Source organism: Nothobranchius furzeri, chromosome 7 (genome assembly GCF_043380555.1).
Source record: "Nothobranchius furzeri strain GRZ-AD chromosome 7, NfurGRZ-RIMD1, whole genome shotgun sequence".
Taxonomy (NCBI): domain Eukaryota; kingdom Metazoa; phylum Chordata; class Actinopteri; order Cyprinodontiformes; family Nothobranchiidae; genus Nothobranchius; species Nothobranchius furzeri.
In genome coordinates, this window is record NC_091747.1 from 59243733 (window position 1) to 59262436 (window position 18704).

At 41.7% G+C, this 18704-nt stretch overlaps 2 protein-coding genes across 2 annotated transcripts; one reads left to right on the plus strand and one right to left on the minus strand.

Annotated features, from left to right (window-relative positions):
- Positions 1-5726: 5726 nt before the first annotated feature.
- ccl20b (chemokine (C-C motif) ligand 20b) lies at positions 5727-7630 on the plus strand. The gene is made up of 4 exons (XM_015955485.3): positions 5727-5883; positions 5961-6063; positions 6945-7019; positions 7111-7630. The coding sequence occupies exons 1-4, from the start codon at positions 5802-5804 to the stop codon at positions 7160-7162; spliced, it is 312 nt and encodes a 103-aa protein (XP_015810971.1). The 5' UTR covers positions 5727-5801; the 3' UTR covers positions 7163-7630.
- A 466-nt stretch (positions 7631-8096) lies between these two features.
- Positions 8097-16643, minus strand: LOC139070683 (toll-like receptor 13). Its single transcript, XM_070553388.1, has 4 exons — positions 16420-16643; positions 11237-13773; positions 10969-11086; positions 8097-10805 (listed from the first exon to the last, which is right to left on the minus strand). The coding sequence occupies exons 2-4, from the start codon at positions 13734-13736 to the stop codon at positions 10562-10564; spliced, it is 2862 nt and encodes a 953-aa protein (XP_070409489.1). The 5' UTR covers positions 13737-13773; positions 16420-16643; the 3' UTR covers positions 8097-10561.
- Between the last annotated feature and the right edge of the window lie 2061 nt (positions 16644-18704).

Genomic DNA, 18704 nt, shown 5'->3' on the forward strand with positions numbered 1-18704 from the left:
ACGATGCATGAGAAAAGTCTGGATTGTCCTGAGCGTGGTGTAGGCACTGCTAGCCGACGATCCTGTGATGACCGGGGCGGTCGGGCCGAGATGTAAGCCTTTGCAAGAGGATTCAGGTAGATGGGAGCCGTACCATCTCGGACTTTGTATGCTAGTGTTAGCTATTTGAATTTGAAGCGAGCTGCTAGCGGTAGCTAGTGGAGCTCAATGAACAGAGGGGTGACGTGTGCTCTTTTTGTCTGATTGAAGACCAGACGCGCTGCTGCATTCTGGACCATTTGAAGAGGTCTCACAGTACAGCCTGGAAGACCAGTTAGAAGGGCATTGCAGTAATCGAGGTGGGAGATGACAGTAGATTGCACCAGGAGCTGGGTGGCATGTTGTATTAGGAATGGTCTGATCTTTCGTACATTATACAGCGCAAAGCGGCATGAACGAGCAACAGAGGCAACATGATCTTTAAAGGTCAGGTGTTCATCAATCACAACACCCAGATTTCGAACTGCCTTTGAAGGAGCCAGAGATAGGAAGCCATTTTGGATTGAGATATTGTGCTGTATGGATGGTTTTGCTGGGATGACAAGTAGTTCAGTTTTAGAGAGGTTGAGTTGGAGCTGGTGGGATTTCTTCCATTTTGATATGTCAGAGAGACAGTTTGATATTCGTGCAGAGACAGTGTGGTCGCCCGGTGGAAATGACAGATAGAGCTGGGTGTCGTCTGCATAGCAGTGGTAGGAAAAGCCATGTGATTGAATGATCTCACCCAATGAGGTGGTGTATATGGCAAAGAGAAGAGGTCCTAGTACAGAGCCCTGGGGGACTCCTGTGGCAAGATGGTGCACAGCAGAGGATTGTCCAAGCCAAGATACACTGAATTATCGTCCTGTGAGGTACAATTCAAACCAGGCGTGTGCTTTCTCTGTGATGCCCATGTTAGAGAGTGTGGACAAAAGGAAGCCATGGTTGGCAGTGTCAAGTGCAGCCGATAAGTCGAGCAGGATAAGCACTGAGGATTGGGCAGTCGCTCTAGCTTCTTTTAAGGATTCCGTCACTGCTAACAGAGCAGTTTCAGTGGAGTGGGATTTTAAAGCCCAGTGTGTGAAAAAAATCAACTTTTTAGCACCACACAGTTCAGAGTACTTCAGCTAAAGTAACCTAAATGTCATCAAGACTTCCAGATTTCAATCAGAGATCGGGTTTGTTTTATTTAGCTTTTTTTAAAAAAAATTGATCTAAATGTGTTTAATACAAACTGAGGCAACCCATGAGGAAAGAACAGCAAGGCTGCTACAGAGAGAACCATCCCTATGTGTTTGTCCCTAAACAGCTACCGTACTTCAAAATGGTCGACCACATCTAGATGTAAAAATGTGAAATTTCAAGTGACTACACACATTAGACGTTGGTGAGAAAGAAGAATGAAAAAAGGACAAGTTTGTGAGCAGGATGCACAGAATGTGATCAACAAGGAAACATATTACAAACTGGGGCTTCGAGGTGTTTGCAATATGTTTTATTTTTCACTTTCATAGTTTTTTATACAGAAGTGCATGCCACTTCCTACAAAGTCAATGATTGCTACACCAGAAAGCATTCACTGATTAAATGTCCATCTTAAATCTTCCCTTTGTGTACACTTACTTCCACCTGCAAGAGTTATTTGTTTTGGACATCGAACTGTTTCAGGTGACATCATGTTTCAGCTCAAAATAGATCCTGCATAATCGGAGAAATCCCCCGTTCTGACCATTTGCATGAAAACTACAGACGCTGCATTATTTATGTCCTTTGTTTTACTGTTGTTCTTCTGTTCAGTTTAATTTCCCAATACAGCATATGGAAATATGTTTTGCAGCTTGTGTTCATTTAGTCCAAATCCGACACAGGACGGGTTTTCCTCACAAATCCAGTTTTCCCAACCATCAGGGAAGGTCAAATAAATGATTGACTTAAGCCACCTGAGAAAACATTCAGGAACTAGTGATGTGTCGGTCGCGAACGAACCGGCTCTAAGAGCCGGCTCTATGAAGTGAACGACGGCTCGTCATTGGGAGCCGTCACCCCCCCTCCCCCCCTGCTTTGGTGAAAGCCACAGGTGATTGGTCAACATGTGTAACTGCGTGTCCAGACTGTCTACACGCAGAGCAGTAGGGGCGGGGAAGAGGGAGGATCAGACTCGGACATACAGCAGAGCACATGCGGGTGGAGGGAGACGAGAGGGAATGAGGAGGAGGTAAAAGGCGAGCGAGCGAGACGAGAGTGCAACGAAGACGGTGAGAAAATGAGCGACAGCAGTCGGAAAGTGGAGATTTCTTAAAGTGTTCAGTAAATAAATCCATATAAATGATAAATATTTGATATATTGCATTTTTTTACACGAGTAAATCGTTTTACATATAGTTTAGCATTATTTTTGGTGATTAATATACTCTACGCAACAGAAAATCTGAGGAGCCACTTGGGAGCCGAAAGAGCCAGCTCTTTTTTGGTGAGCTGAGCCAAAAGAACCGGCTCTCTAAAACAACACTGGCACTAATTGAAACACTAGAGGACATTGCAAATGCTATAGATCAGAAAAAGTGTGCAGTTGGAGTATTCATAGATCTAAAAAAGGTATTTGACACAATCAATCATAACATCCTACTACATAAACTGGAACGCTATGGAATTTGGGGAGTGGCTCTAGACTGGATCAGGAATTATTTGACCGACAGGAAGCAGTTTGTGAAGTTGGATGGAATCAACTCATCATGCTTGGACATTGTTTGTGGTGTTCCCCAGGGGTCAGTGCTTGGTCCAAAACTGTTCATTCTTTATATTGATGAAATCTGCAAGGTGTCACAATCATTAAAGTTCATTTTATTAGCAGATGATACAAATATTTTCTGTTCTGGGGATAATTTCAAGGAACTCCTACATACGCTCAACTCAGAACTGCAAAAAAAATGGTTTGAATGGAATAAATTATCACTAAACTTGAATAAAACTAAAATCATGGTGTTTGGGTACAGCAGCCTAAATTTACAAGAACAAATCCAAATTGATGGTGTGAGAATTGAAAGAGTGAAGGAGATCAGATTTCTTGGTGTAATAATAGACAATAGAATCAGCTGGAAAGCTCACATTAGACATATAAGCAATAAAATCTCAAGAAGCATCTCAATATTAAATAAAGTCAAACACATTCTGGACATTCTATACTGTTCACTTATTTCCACATATTTAAATTACTGTACAGAGGTTTGGGGAAACGCCTATAAATGTGCATTATCATCATTATCTGTGTTACATTCATAACACTGGTTACAGAGATCATACACACTCATTACTTTTAAAATCACAAATCTTAAAACTTCCAGATATAGTTCAATCTCAAACAGCACAGCTATGTATAAAGTAAACAATAAACTACTTCCAGACAACATATTAAAACTGTTTCATTAAAGGGGGGGGGAGTTAAAATTCAAATATGCTCGAGTCCGAACAACATTACAAACTTTTAGTGTGTGTGTGTGTGTGTGTGTGTGTGTGTGTGTGTGTGTGTGTGTGTGTGTGTGTGTGTGTGTGTGTGTGTGGTGTGAAACTGTGGAACAGAATGAGTGATGAATTGAAGCAATGTCCAAACATGATGCTGTTTAAAAAAAGGCTTAAACTCATGATATTTACCAAATACAAGGAAGAAGAAGGTCCAAAGTGCGTGTCTAAACACAGAACGTTTGTATTTATAACATGATCTTGATAAACCACGTGTCATTTGTGTGAATATTTTGCAAAGTAATTAGCCAAAAACTACCTGACAACATTAAATAACTATTAGTTATTTGATGTCGAGAAAGGGGTGGGATTAAATAAGCTGATGCTTCTTCCTACTCCCTTTTAAACATGTGTAAAATAAATAAATAAATAAAAAACCAGAAGAAGCTACTTATGTTGTGTGTATTACTATGTGTATGGACGCATGTTCAAAATAAAGACAAAGAGCCGGAATTCCCATCACTATCAGGAACGGCCTGTCTCCAACAGGCTTTGGCCTAGTCCACACGTAGCCGGGTTTTTTTTTAAACGAATATCCGCCCCTCCAAAAACTTGCATCCACACCACCTCGTTTAAAAAAAAAAACTCTGTCCACACGTACCCGGATAAATACGTTGTTAAGGACATGCCAGACCTGTAGGCGGCAGTACTTCCCCCGTTCTTAACCTCGTCCTTCGTCTGTGGTCTTCCGCAAGGAGCAGTAATTCCTCTTGCAAAAACAAACAAGCAAAAAGCGCTTGGACAATTGATAAAGCGAGCGCAGCTCTGAGGGCATCCATGCTGTCGGCTAGTGAAAACACAGGTCGCACACGTGAGGTCAGCATTTTTTTGTCGTGGAAAGTGACGTTGCAGTCCTTAAAACTCCGGTTTTGTCTGTCCACACGCAGACACCCAAAACGGAGAAAACGCAGATCTTCACTTTGGCCGGAGTTTTTAAAAAGATCCGTTTTCGTGTGAAAAAACTCCGTTTTCGTGTGGATGACAGGCCAAAACGTAGAAAATATGTACGTTTTGGCAGATCCCCGGCTACGTGTGGACAGGGCCTTTGTCTGAACTGTTATTGGCTACACACCCGCTGATGCAAGCTTGATATTTAATTCTGGCTCTTTCCTTATTAAAGTCTTCCTTAGAAAACGAGCTCAGTGCTCTCATCGGTTCATTGCAGCCCACCGACAAGCAGACAGAAAGGAAAAATGAAAGACGTCATTCATTAACTCATTATTGGGCACACTGAGGACGACAGACAGACACATAGATGAACCATGACTCACAAATGTCTGAATCTTGCCAGCTCAGAAAGGTGAGAGATGAATTCCTTTTGATGTGAGCACATAAGCAGCAAACAGCTGAATTAACCAACCAGATTTGATTGATTTTGCTTCTTTTCCACCAATTTTTCTCATCTCAAACTAATAAGTTCAAACTTTTAAGCTCCTGATCTTTGTTCTCGTTTACACAAACCAAGCCCATATTAAATGTGCTTGTTGGCACAAACTCTTTTTTTTTCTCAGGAAAAGAAAAGCTTGATATTTGAGGAGTTTTGATGGCAATGAGCCATCTTTATTAAGGTTCCCAAAGCAAAAGAAGCGGTCTCTTGCCCAGGAAGTCTTAGCGCCAAAGAAGAAATCAATCCCCGTACCGAGGCTTGTGCATTTGTTTTTCATAAGCTGGGGTCTGTTGTGCAGCCGCTGAAGCTGAAACGCCCCTCAAACTTCTTCTTCTGGTGTCTTACTCCATCTGTTTGGCATGAGTTCAGTTCGAGGCTGACAAGTGACTCCATTTATCTTTTTAACCATTTTAGTGTCACCGTCTTCCATGTTTTCAGATGCTTCCCTGCTGCAAAACACGATTAAAACATTTTTGCAGAGCTTGGTGATGTGCAGCTTGTTAAATCCGCTTAGTAATGGAGAAGGCATCTGCAGAAACATTACAAAAGTGACAGAACAAGTTTTTTAATCAAAGGACGATAAATCTGTCATAAAAAGTTTGTATTTTTTTGTTTATATTTAGCATTTTTGGGCCAAAGTTTTTGTCATTTGTGGTCCTACAACCCCAGGTTTGAGGTTGTTGGATGTTTGGTGCATCTCGTCCCATTTCCTTGTTTTGATCAACAAAAGCCCATCGAGCTTCATCCTGCCCACCTGGAAAATCCCACCTGGTCCGCTATTTAAGAGGCTGGCTCTGTGCGCTGCAAGTTACTCCGAGAGAATCCTGCAAGCGAGTCACACCTCTTTGGCTTCACTCCGTCACAGCCCAGGTGAGCGAGAATGGCAAGCAGCAAGGCGTGTCTAGTGGCAGCTCTGTGCTGCCTCGTCATGTTCACCACCTTCATCAGCAGAGCAGATGCAGGTAAGTCGACTACTGACATTTCAGTTCCGTTTGAAGCCATTTTTATTTATGATTGTTGTGATATCTTTGTGTTACAGCGAGCTGCTGCATGCGATACACAAAGCGTCACCTCAGCTGTGCAAAAGTTTTCAGCTACAGCATTCAGACCATTAACAGCTCCTGTGACATCAGCGCCATCATGTGAGTTATTCCTCTATAATTTAGGACAGAAAAGCTCATGGTGGCTGATTAACTAACATGAATGCTTGATGAAATAGGAATACTGCTTTAATGTCAGCAGGAAAGGATAATTTCTACAGTTTTATTTCTCGTTTTACATGATTATATTTTATTACTTGCTTTGCATGTTCTATATGATTATATTTTAGCACAGTTCTATTATTTAAATGATTATTTTACTGTCTATATCATTTTATTTATTACTTATTTTCTAATTTTTGTCATTTATATTGGCGCTTTTATTACATTTTACTCATTTTAATCCAGTATTTCATCTGTAGGGGCCCTCTGCCCCGGGAGCGGTGGTCGACTGTAGCTTCCTGGGCGCTCTATAGGTGGGGGGCTATGCTCCCCCTCCACTGAGCGCCCTGACTTAGTGTGGAAGACCTGATGCTGCCGGGACAGATGTTTCCTTGCCTTACCTTACTTGGCTCATCTGGACTCAGCCTAATATAATTTTTACTTGTGTGTGTGTGAGTCTGTGTGTGTGTGTGTGTGTGTGTGTGCGTGCATATGTTTGTTAATGTTTTTAACCTGTTATGGGAATCTGGGGTCATTTTGTAAAGCACTTTGAATCACACTTTGTTTGAAAAGCGCTTTATAAATAAATTTGATTGATTGATATAATAGCAGCTCAGTGTCACTCATGGTTACAGTACATCTTTGTAATGGAGAGAAATCTTTGTGTTACTGAAACTTCAGCTCTGTATGGGGGGGGGGGGTTAGGATCTAAAAGTCAGGTATTTCAGATGTGCAACATTTGCCAGAGGCACCAGGGGTTACACGTCTGAGCTGACTTCCAGGAATCAGAGTCAGTCAATCAGTGTTCTCTCCGCCTGCAGCTTCCACCTCCCTGGCAGGTTCGTGTGTGTCGACCCTTCAAAGAAGTGGGCCAAGAACTGCATGAACTCTGTGGAGTGAGTAGAAAACCTCCTTCCTGTGCCGTAGCAGCTTAAATTCTTGTTTTACTCCACTTGCTCACTCTCTGAATCTTTCTGTTTTCATTAGGAAGAGAAGAAAAATAGCAAAAATCCTGGAGGAGAAACAAGTTTCTCAGTAAAACGTGTGAATCTGCTGACGACTGCAGGGACATCAGATGTTTTTGTGTGACTTTTTCTCATCTGTTCTGTTTTATAAACAGTTAAGTGTAGTATTCTCAACACAAAACAAGCTGTGGCTAAAAAGCTTTAATCCGAAGCGACGAACAGGTTAAGCTAAATGGATGGGGTGAGCAGGCTGACCTCATGCAGCAGGGACTCGAACCTGCAACCGTCTTCCTTTGAGGAAATAACAGCCAAATTGTTACAGTACTTATTAATATGTTTATGTATATATTTATTGATAACTCATAATATTTGTGGGTAAATGTTTAACAGCTGAATCTTGGTTTAGGTTCAGAAAGGTTGTATTTAAGTCACGTTTATGTGATTTCAATAAAAATGAATATTTTTTCCAATGTGCAAAAGTGGGATTTATGGGAAACGTTCAAAAATCAACACATAAATAAAAGTCAATGATGCAACAAGTATTTATGCACATTTATTTGAGTTTAAATCTGAAAGATGATCAGTCCATCCACCCATTTTCATCTGCTTATCCGCAGTCGGGTCTCGGGGGCAGTAGCCTAAGGCGAGAGGCCCAGACTTCCCTCTCCCAAGCCACTTGGGCCAGCTCCTCCGGGGGAATCCCAAGGCGTTCCCTGGCCAGGTGAGAGACGTTGTCCCTCCATCATGTTCTGGGTCTACCTTTAGGTCTCCTCCCGGTTGGACGTGCCCGGTAAACCTCACCAGGGAGACGTCCAGGAGGAATCCTGACCAGAGCAGAGATCAGCAGCACACCGTCCCCACTATAGATAGTGTTGGTAGCGCACTGCTTTCTCCCCCTGAGGCGCCGGATTGTGGACCAGAATCTCCTCGAAGCTGTACGGAAGTCTTGCTCCATGGTCTCACCGAATTCCTCCCATGCCCGGGTTTTTGCCTCGGCGACCACCTGAGCCACGTTCCGCTTGGACTGCCGGTACCCGCCAGCTGCATCTGGAGTCCCACAGGCCAAAAAGACCTGATAGGACTCTTTCTTCAGCTTGACAGTGCTTGAAAACGTTAAACAGAAATAATCAGAATAAGGAAAAAATTCAATCTCTTGACAAAAGGAGAAATTTGTAGAACAGAAAAAATATATATATATTTTTTCCAATAAACATGAAGATTTTTGATAACACGTTAGTTTAGGGAACACAAATTAATCATTAATTAGCTGCCAAATAATATGCATATTAGTGGACTACTAAGTCTGAACTAGTCATTAGTAAACACTTATTAAGAGCTTATTACTACTGCTGTAATTCTAACATTAACAGGCCATAAATTAAGAGTTGTATCATAATAAGCCATTCATAATGGTTTGTCAACTGCGACTTACTGGCCGATTACCCTGTTTCTGTTCCATTATACTGAAGCATAACTGTCATGACTCAGATTCTCTCCAGCTCGTCGACAACAGATTAGAAAGCTGAAGTCACTCAGAAAAAGATAAATTATAAAAACGTCACAAAAGTCAAATAAAAGATGAAGGCGCATATCATCACTATTACAACATCCTGAGAAAATCCCAAGCTTTTGGCATCAAACAGGCTTAAAGCAAACATAAGAAAATGTTTACAAAATGATGAAATATGAAATTTTAACTTTTACACATAATATCCGGCCTGTCTTATTCTTCCATCAAACTTCATATTTATTTAGTCTTCATTTGGTTTTTTTACAGTGATATTTTTTCTTTGTTAGTTCTTTGCAGCCTATCAACCCTGACACCTGTGCTCCTCCAGCAGTCTCTCATTCCAGTCATGACTAAACGGCTCTTGTTTCCTTCAGAGTCACATCCTCCCTGCTGCCTTATGTGCCTCCAGTTACTTTATTTTTATTCTATCTGTAAGCTTGTTAGTTTTGTTAAGTCTGCCTTGGATCTGCATTTGGGTCCTTTTCTGTGTCATAATTCAGAATTAAGTCAGTGATGTTAAAGGGATATTCCACCCAAAGATGAGATTTTCCCTGGACATATGTCCCAGAGTTAGACAATTTTAAGCAGCCCAGCCATTCTTCTGAGTCGGCTGTACTCCTTTACCTTTAGCTTAGCATAAAACACAGCAAGTGAATAAACAGATAAACAGATCAGTGAAGCTCTGAGCCAGTGGTCTGTGAAAATCCCAGACAACGGCCAGGTACGGAGTACACTGGTTAGCATTAATCACTGACCTTTACCCTAAAATATTAGAAATATTTTCCTTTTAGGGTCTCAGGGGTGGACTGGTCTATCTGGCATTCTGGCACTGTCCCAGTGGGCCACTTAGCCAAGTGGGCTGCTTGCCCAGCTTGGACCAACACTACTCCACAGTTGGTTATCTGCAGAACGTTAGCTACACGGTAACCCAAAGCTAACAGAGTTTTTACAGGCATTTTTAGCAAGAAAAACGCAGTAGAGCGATGACGTAGGAGTTGTTTTACTGCGTTAGCATGTAGCTAATGCTCCGCTGATCTCCGCCCGTGGAGCATGAGCTGATCTGGAAGGCCAGGGCTCCCGGTCACAGCTGTCTGGCCCTGCTTGTAATTTAACAGTCCCAGTCCATTTTAGATCTCACGTTCGGCCTAGAGACGAGTCTGCGGGCGGCAACAACCCCCACCCCCACCGCTCTCCCAATGGGGAGGGCCAACGATTTGTAAAAATGCCAGGACCGAATTTTGGTCCCAGTCCACCCCTGGTCAAAATGCAAATATGTAGAGGAGAAAAATGTCGCTGAGATAATGACGTATCCTCCTGATGTCCTCTTTCTATGAACTGACTGAGGAAGAGAGACCTGGGCATTTTATTTATAGAAGCAGACATAACTATTGTATTATAATCATTTGCACATCTTGATCTTGTAGATGTCAACTGTCTCATGTTTTACAAATGTCAACCCTTCAAATCAAGCTGAGAACAACAGGTGGCTCTAATATTACACAACAAAAACAACTCTAAAGTAGAGGTTGGGTCCGACAAGAAAGCTCACTCCACTCATCGCATAAAGAATCACATTACTGAAAAAAAAAACGGTGTTCCCGTTCTAGGTCTCTTGTCTCCATCAGCAGCCAACAGGAAGATGGCCATATTCAACAGCAACACGATTAATTCTAGGTTCCCTTTAAACCAACCAGAAACAAAACCTACTGCCAGACACGCACGGTAATGTTTTTGAACAGTGGTTCTATAGAAATGAGTTTGTGTGCAGGCTCACTTCCTTTTCTTAGAAGATGCAACCAGTTGCTATTAATATATTCCAGCTTAGGACAAAAAAAAATACAGTTTGCATCTTATAAACAGTTGGTGGATAAAATAAGGAAATTATTTGGTGTCTGCAGAAAAATGCTCTTGCATCCAAACAGCAGCAGTGAGTTAGCTGGGGTAATTCTCCTCCATCTCCGTTTTATGTTTGAGGCTCTAAGATTCCAAGGTTTCGTTTTTCTTTGTTGAGATGATCTCCGGTCTGCAGAGCCTGCCGTAGTTTCTCCCAGAACACCTCTGGGTGGTCTGCAGCCCGCGGCCAGCTCAGGTAGGTCTGCTTCTTCAGCAGCTTCCTCATTCGGTGGTAAGGAGACAGCAGATAGGTGGGGATGTCCTCCAGAAACACCAGGATAAGAACGTCCTTTTGCTCGTCAAAGAGCCGGAAACTGTGGGGGGAGAAAAATGTGCATGTATGACAAGGAAAAATGAAACGGGTTGTCTTATCTAAAAGGTGAAATAAATAAAGAAGTACAAAATCTTGCAAAAATAAATAGACGTGGAAGCAAAAAGGCAAAAACTCTGAAAATCGTGTACTAGCCGCCTCCTAACCTGGCTGTCTGGACCTCTCTGGAGCACCACTCACTCTCCAGGTATCTGCGACTAATGACACAGATGGTCTTCCTGCTTCCGTAGATGGCGTCTGATATGTTATCAATGATGGGCTTCCCTGGAGTGGAGAAGATGAAAGCAAAAGCCAGTAATATGTGCATGATGAGGTATTGCAACATTGTGCATGGCAAAAATCGAAAGTAAAAATGACATCAAAGATGGTGGGTGGTCTGCATTTTGACTGAAAATCTAGTCTTAGCAGTCTCACCTGGTTGAAAGTCCCGATGGTGCAGACACAACCTCCAGCCTTGCTCTCCTTCCAGTTTGGGTAGAAGCTCTCCAACCACCCAGAGCTCATCGTGGGTGTTGTAGGAGATGAAGGCATCGTACTGATGAGGAGTTTGACTATTCTCGTGCTTTTTGTTGTAGAGCCAAGCCAAGAACAGGTAGTAGGCACAGTACAGCTGCCACCTCATGAAGTGGTAGGTGAAGGATGCGACTATGAAACAAAGGATCATGCATGTTGTAGACACGTAGCAGATGAAGCCAGTTTCCACCGAGCAGGAGGTTGGGTCAAAGTCCAAAAACGCTGTACCTTTAAAGTCTTCTGGATAGTTGCACAAGAAGTTAGAGGCACCTAAAACCTGCGTTTGTCTGCTGGCTTTCGTCCAGTTGAGGAACCAGGCGTTGTCGCAGTCACACATGAAACTGTTTCCATCCAAGTTTACGGAAGCCAGAGCTGGCAGGGACTCGATTACGTCTTTGCTGATGACTGAGTATTGATTGTGAGTTGACTGCACAAAATCGACTTTGGTCAAGTTGGCCTTGATAAAGAAATCAAGCGACTGAAGAGATGCTCTGGAGATGTAGAGGCTTTTAAGGTTTGGAATTGGGGAAAACAGTTCTGCAGGCAGATTGCCCAAGTCGTTTGAGCTGACATCAAGTCGCTCCAGGTTAGGTGTGTATTTGAAAGCTTCTTTGTCCAAACTGATGAGCTGAATGTTTCGGACGCTGAAACTTAAAAGACTCGTTAAACCTTTCAGGAGGTGCGGAGGCAGGCGTGACTTTCCTTTGAGGTGCTGTGTGTTTATGGACAACTTCTCTAAATGTTGCAGGTTAGAAAACGGTGCTTGACTCTCAGATGCACTTTGAACAAATTTGATGTGGTTATCGCTTACGTCCAGTTTCCGTAGGTTTACGAGTGTATTGAAAGCCCCTGTGTTCAAGTCCTGACTTGTGATCAAATTTGATTGCAGTCTAATAGATGAAAGATTAGTCAGTCCAACAAAACTGTTGTGATTGAGATTCCGTATTTTATTTTCGTGTAATGATAAATTCAGCAGTGACCACAATCCGCTCAACTCGCCCCGTTTGATCGTGGTGAGTTTGTTTCTGTTCAGCTGCAGCCATTGGAGGTTTGGCAAGTGTTTTACAAAAGCCCCATTTAAGTTGCTGATGTGACAGTATTGCAATTTTAGACCTTTGAGTTGTGTCAAGTCTTTAAAAGCACATGCTTTGAGAGCCGGAAAATAGTTGTTCTTTAGGTTTAGCTCTTGGAGCTTCGTCAGACTGGAGAAGTCTTCACACCCAATGGTGCTGATGTTGTTGAAGCTGAGGTCCAGCTTGGAGAGGTGCCCGAGACTTTTCATGGCTGATGGAATGGTTAGAAGTCTGTTGCGACTCAGGTCTAAAATTAGTAGATTTTCCAGAGGTGTGAAGGCATCGTCTTGGATGTTTACTATTTTGTTTTCCGACAGATCTAATTCAGTTACGTTAGCGCACAATTTGAAAAAATCGTGACCGACGAATTTGAGCTTGTTACGACTAACCTGTAACGTGGACATCGTTGGGATGGCGCAAGAAGTGTTAATGAGCGCTCTGAGGTTTCCTTTCATTCCGTTCATAATTAAATGAGTCAGTGACGAGTTCACCGATTCAAACAAAGCTTTCATGTCATCAAGAGCCATATGAAGACCACTGATATTGAGCTTGGATACTCGACTCAGGAAAGTCTGACTACGGACGTCCCACTTCATCTGCGCTTTTCTGTAAAGGTCTCCAATGACGAAGCGCGTAAGATTTGGAAAGACATCTTCTGTGATTATGAACTTGTCTAAGGGATTAAAAGACAAATCCAGAGCATTAAGTTCCCCCAAACGGTTTGGAAGTTCCCACGAATGAAAGCTTTTGAAAGCGTTTCTCTTCAGCAGCAGCTCCTTTAGCTGTGGAAGATGCTGCAGAATTAGTCGAAGGTCATCCATCGTTTGGAGCTTGTTTTCAGAAAGGTCTAAGCTCCTAAGTCTAGTCAAGGATTGAAAGGAGGTGGTGGTTACAACCTTGATGCGATTGTAATTCATTCTTAGTTCTGTGAGGTTGCTTAATCCGTGAAAAACGTTCTCCTCCAGTTGAACTACTTTGTTGTTGTTTAGATTTAACTTCTGGAGGGAAATCAAACCGGCAAAAGCAAAGCTGCCGATCTGAGAGATGTAGTTACGATTCAGGTCCAGTCGGGTCAGAAAGGGTAGATCCTTGAAATCCGACGCTTGTATCTTTGAGAGTCTGTTTACAGATAAGTCAAATCCAGTCACTGTTGGGGGAATATCTTGAGGTACGGTTGTGAGTTTTTTCTTTACACACTGTGCTGTGTTCCTGGTGATTACGCAGCTTTCCAGGAAAAATCCTTCAACTGGAACAATCAGCCCAGATGTGACCATCAAGAGAAAAACGAAGATGAGCTTAGACTGATTTCCTCCGTTTGACCCCATCATTAAGGCTGGATGAGTATAATAACTCTGTCCTGTGATCCTGAAAATTCAACAAGTCCTTTTAACGCACTTCAATTGGCATTTTTTAAACATTGCTTTAAAATATCGTCATATTTTGGTTTCACTGCTGAAAAATAACAACAAACGGCAACACTTTACAATCAGGTACACAAAACTGTGCTTTGTTACTAGGAAACAACTTAGGGGGTAATGAGTAATGAAGCAGGGAAGAATAGGTAGTTAACCAGTAGTTACTGGTGAAAATGCTCATCAGTATTTTTTCAGGGTCTAATAGGTAATTAACCAATACTTACTGGTTAACACCCAGCAGTCTTTTTCAGGGACTAATAGGTGGTTATCTATTTGTGCTGTGTTACTAGGGAATGACTTAAAGGGTACTGAGTAACAGTGTTGGGAGTAATGTGGTACAAAAGTAATTAATAACTGTAATTCATTGCTTTTTGCTGTAATGAGGTAATGTACGGCATTACAGGGAAACAAATTGGTAATACTTGCTCAGTACAATTGTCAGTAACGCGGTAATTAAAATGCATTTTTAAACCCAGAATCAAGATGCGTTTCTTAAAAATTCAAATTGCGGGAAGCCCAAAATAAGATCCAGTATCTGCATATATGACATCATTTATGGACTCAGCTTTGCGGGCAGAGAGGACGCAGTGGTAACGGCTCAAATACTCCAGCTGCGTCCTGCCCGCGGCCGCTGTAACATTCAAAAAATCGCTCCACTAAAACAAAATAATTCACTTGCGATCGTTCATATTGGCGCATATTCTCTGGTAGTTTCTGTACTTTTCTGACGTGCTTTGCCTCAGCTGAGTTCATAATCTGCACCCCGGTGATTTCAACTCATTGCTGCTGGAGCGCAGCACATGTTAAGACTCCTTTGGCTGATTAGTTAGAAAGTAGGAAGTCTAGGAAACCGTTTTTCTGGAAGACGGAGAGAACAAGCAGCATGCAGAAAGGTTAGGGAGAGAAAAGGGCCGGAAATTATTCAAATACAATCAAGAAAACAAAACCAAAGTACTTGAAAAGAAAAAAAAATAGGTAGATTTATCCCCAATACACATTTTTACCTGTGAAAAGCATTTAATATTTATACATGTGATAGAATCAGATCACCCTCAAAAGTAAGTCCCACATCCAGGGCCGTATCAAGGCATTTGGGGACCAAGGCTAAGTCGGCTTTGAGCCCCACACCACCTCACTCCCTGCTCGGTTAATATAAGATGACAGCGTGCTGAGAGTACAGTTTGTTGTTGCTTCTATTTAATAAACAATCATTCTAAAGAACTGTTTTTAACAGCAACACTAGCTCAGATGCCACACCACCTTCCACCGGATGTGTCATGAGTTCACTGGGCGTCAGATTACCAGATTCATACTGAAGTTGTTTTGTTAAAAGTAACTTAGAGTAATGCAAAAGTAGTGTAATGCCTTACATTTTAAAATCAGTAATCTTGTAGTGTAATGGATTACTTTAAAATGAGGGTAACAAGTAATAAATAATGTATTGCAGTTTTGAAGTAACTTGCCCAACACTGCTGAGTAATGAAGCAGGGAAGAACAGGTAGTTTTAGAGTGTTTTTAAATGTTGATTTCAAAGTTTATAAATGTAAAAGTAATTTTTATGTACTTTTCTGATTATTTAAAAAAGTACCCTAAACATTGAACATTTTGTTAGTGATTGATTTGAGCCAGGTACCACTGTAACCTGCAGGATTTTGGTCACCTATCTCTGGAGTATTACCACACACAAGATGAAAGAAAATGATGTGCAAATGAGCTCAATGTATTTATGGTGAATGGCCGTGTATCAACATATAAGTAATGGTTAAGTATTGAGTAAGTACATATTCGTTCCTCAGTAGGTACTTGGGAGGAGGCTTCACTTTAAGGTCGACAAAAGCAGTAGGTAATGGTTAAGTACCTAGTAGGTACAGATTAGTTCCTGAGTAGGTACTTGGGAGGAGGCTTCACTTTCTATCATCTCGAGATGGACGGATGCTGACGATGGACGACGAAGTGACAGACGAGTGAAATCAAGATGAAACAGGGATGTAAAATCACTACGATGTTGCAAATTATCTGCATCCTTCATGAAGTTTTCAAAAGAGTCGACAGGCATTGCATTCATTTGGGATTCGTTCCTTATTGCGCTCAAAGATTACTACCTATTAGACCCTGAAAAAGACTGCTGGGTGTTTACAAGTAAGTATTGGTTAACTACCTATTAGACCCTAAAAAAATACTGATGAGCATTTTCACCAGTAACTACTGGTTAACTGCCTATTCTTCCATGCTTCATTACCCATTACGGTGCTAAGGACGTTGATATCCGGAAGGTGCAATTCAATTGTATTTTTATATTTATTTCTATTTTTATTATTATATAATATTTTCTGACGTTCTGTAACCTCTGTCGGTGTTGCGCTGCTTTTTTTGGAAACTGAATTTCCCGAAGGAATTCACCCGAGGGATTAATAAAGTTTTTTATTATTATTATTATTATTATTATTACCCCGTAAGTCGTTCCCTATTAATGAAGCACAGTTTTGCGTACCTTATTGTAAAGTGTTACCCAAAAACCATCTCATTCAAGGTGCCTATTCTGAACAAATATTAACCACAAATTATGTCATTATGTCATCAAATGTCATTTACTTACTGTGCAACGTTCTGTGATCTTCACCTAATGGTGGGCTATTTGTAGGAAAATGTGAGTCGACACCGAGAGTAGAGTGATGGATTTCTTCAGATTATATGCTGTCTTTCTGATGTCTTCAGCCTCTTTCTGATGTCTTCAGCCTCTTTCTGATGTCTTCAGCCTCTTTCTGATGTCTTCAGCCTCTTTCTGATGTCTTCAGCCTCTTTCTGTGAGTTCCTGAGGAAGTGAGATGGTGGTGGGCTATTTTTGTATACTCCCCTAAGAGGTTCTATGCATTCAACCCTCACAGTGTCACTACTCGGGCGCGTGTTGGATTTCTTTAAGCAGATGCAACTTTGAGTAAAAATGCAAGCGACATCAATGTTCTGTGAATGGATTGCAGATTATTCTCTTCCTTTATGTTCTTGTTTTCTAACAGACCGAGTCATGTTCATAAACAACTTTTACAGTTCCGATTATGCTGTTCCTCTTTAACCTCTGACATGTGTCAGTAGCTACAAGAACCAAATCAACCTCTAAAACACTGACTGTCAGCTGGGCCACTTCAGACAACAAAGGTCTCTCCACTTTTCCCACAAACCATGACCATATTTTTCAAGAACTGCAAAGTTGAGGGAAAATACAGACCTGTGCTGTTGGAAAAGGCTGTTTTACCAAGATGAACCAGTTCTAGTCATGCAGAGCAGGGCTGAGTAAGCCTATCAGAGAACAGGGAGGTGCAACGAGGTGTAATGAAATGAAACATTACAACTTTATTAAAAATGACCAATAAGATGTGATGATTCCATGCAAATATGAAATATCAACCTGATTGATCTTTGAATGTTTATTCAGAAGATTCTAGGGTTCTTTGCTTCTTCAGGGACCATAAACACACTTCGTATTAATTCAGCTAGGTGTGTGTTTGTAAAATGACTTCCTGGCTTGTGTGCAGGAGAAACTAATACTCTATAAACTGAGCTGAAGCGTTTGAAATCATCAGTAAAATTAGATCAACTTAATACAGCATTAAAAGTACAAATATCTGTCATGGTCTGTGCTGAGTTGACACCTGTTTTGTGTTGAGTTTCTCTGTGTGCAGGTGGGTGTGTCAGGAGAGCAGATGCTGTTTATCTTCTCATCAGTGGTCAGGGGATTTAAGGAGTGTCGGGACAACACATCAGCGCCGGATGATTACTCAGTGTTGGGTAGTATTCTTGCCAGAACCTTGCCTGTCTTGTGTTATCTCCTGTTTACCTCGCTTCAATTGTGTTAATCTGCCCTGTTACCTCCGACCTCCTCAGGTACCTTCCATTCATCTGCCAACTTCCACCATCAAGCAAAAGACTCACTGGATCAATCCTGCTCACCAGCCCGTCGCTAGCCCCTGACCGCCTGCTCTCCAACCCCCTGAAACTCACCTGTTCAAGCAGCTGAAACTCACCTGTTCAAACTTTTGTATGACCTTCTTCGCCCTCTCCTTCTTCTGCTCTCCCCACCTATTCCACCTTCCTCAGGATCCACTGATTTCCCTCTTTCCTATTCTCTCTCTCTCTTTACATTTTTAATCACAATTGTCTATTTTTTGCTCATTTTAAATATATTTTTAATAATTTTCTAAAGAATTTTTTATATTTTTACATGTTTTGTTTTTGTGAAGCTCCTCATGATTTTTATCTTGAGAGGCGCTATAGAAATTCTCTTCTTCTTCTTCTTTTTCTTCTTCTTCTTCTTCTTCAGCAGCTTCCTCATTCGGTGGTAAGGCTGAACGGTGGTGCAGTTCTTTGCACTGTTGCCCTTGCAGCAAGAAGGCTGCAGGTTCGAAACCTAGCTGTGGTCTGGTGCATGCGTGGGTTTCCTCCAGGTGCTCCGGTTCCCCCACAGATCACAACATGCCCTATCAGTTAACAACTGTACGTTGCTTTTTGTCCGCCACATAAATAAACATAAACATAAGGAGACAGCAGGTAAGTGGGAATGTCCTCCAGAAACACCATGATCAGCACGAGTCGGAAAACTGAAAGCAAATGGGAAAAAAGGTAGTAGTTTTAAAGAGGGAATTTTATATTAATACATTGCAATCTACACTTGAGTACAGTCTGCAAAACCAGTGTGAGTTATTTAAAAAATGAAAACAAAGGAGCAAAACTCTAGAAAAAAACTTCTAAGATGCCGCCTTACCTGGCTGTCTGGACCTCTCTGGAGCACCACTCACTCTCCAGGTATTTGTGGCTGACGACACTGATGGTCTTCCTGCTTCTATAGATGAAGTCTGTTATGTTATCCGGGATAAGTTTTCCTGGAGG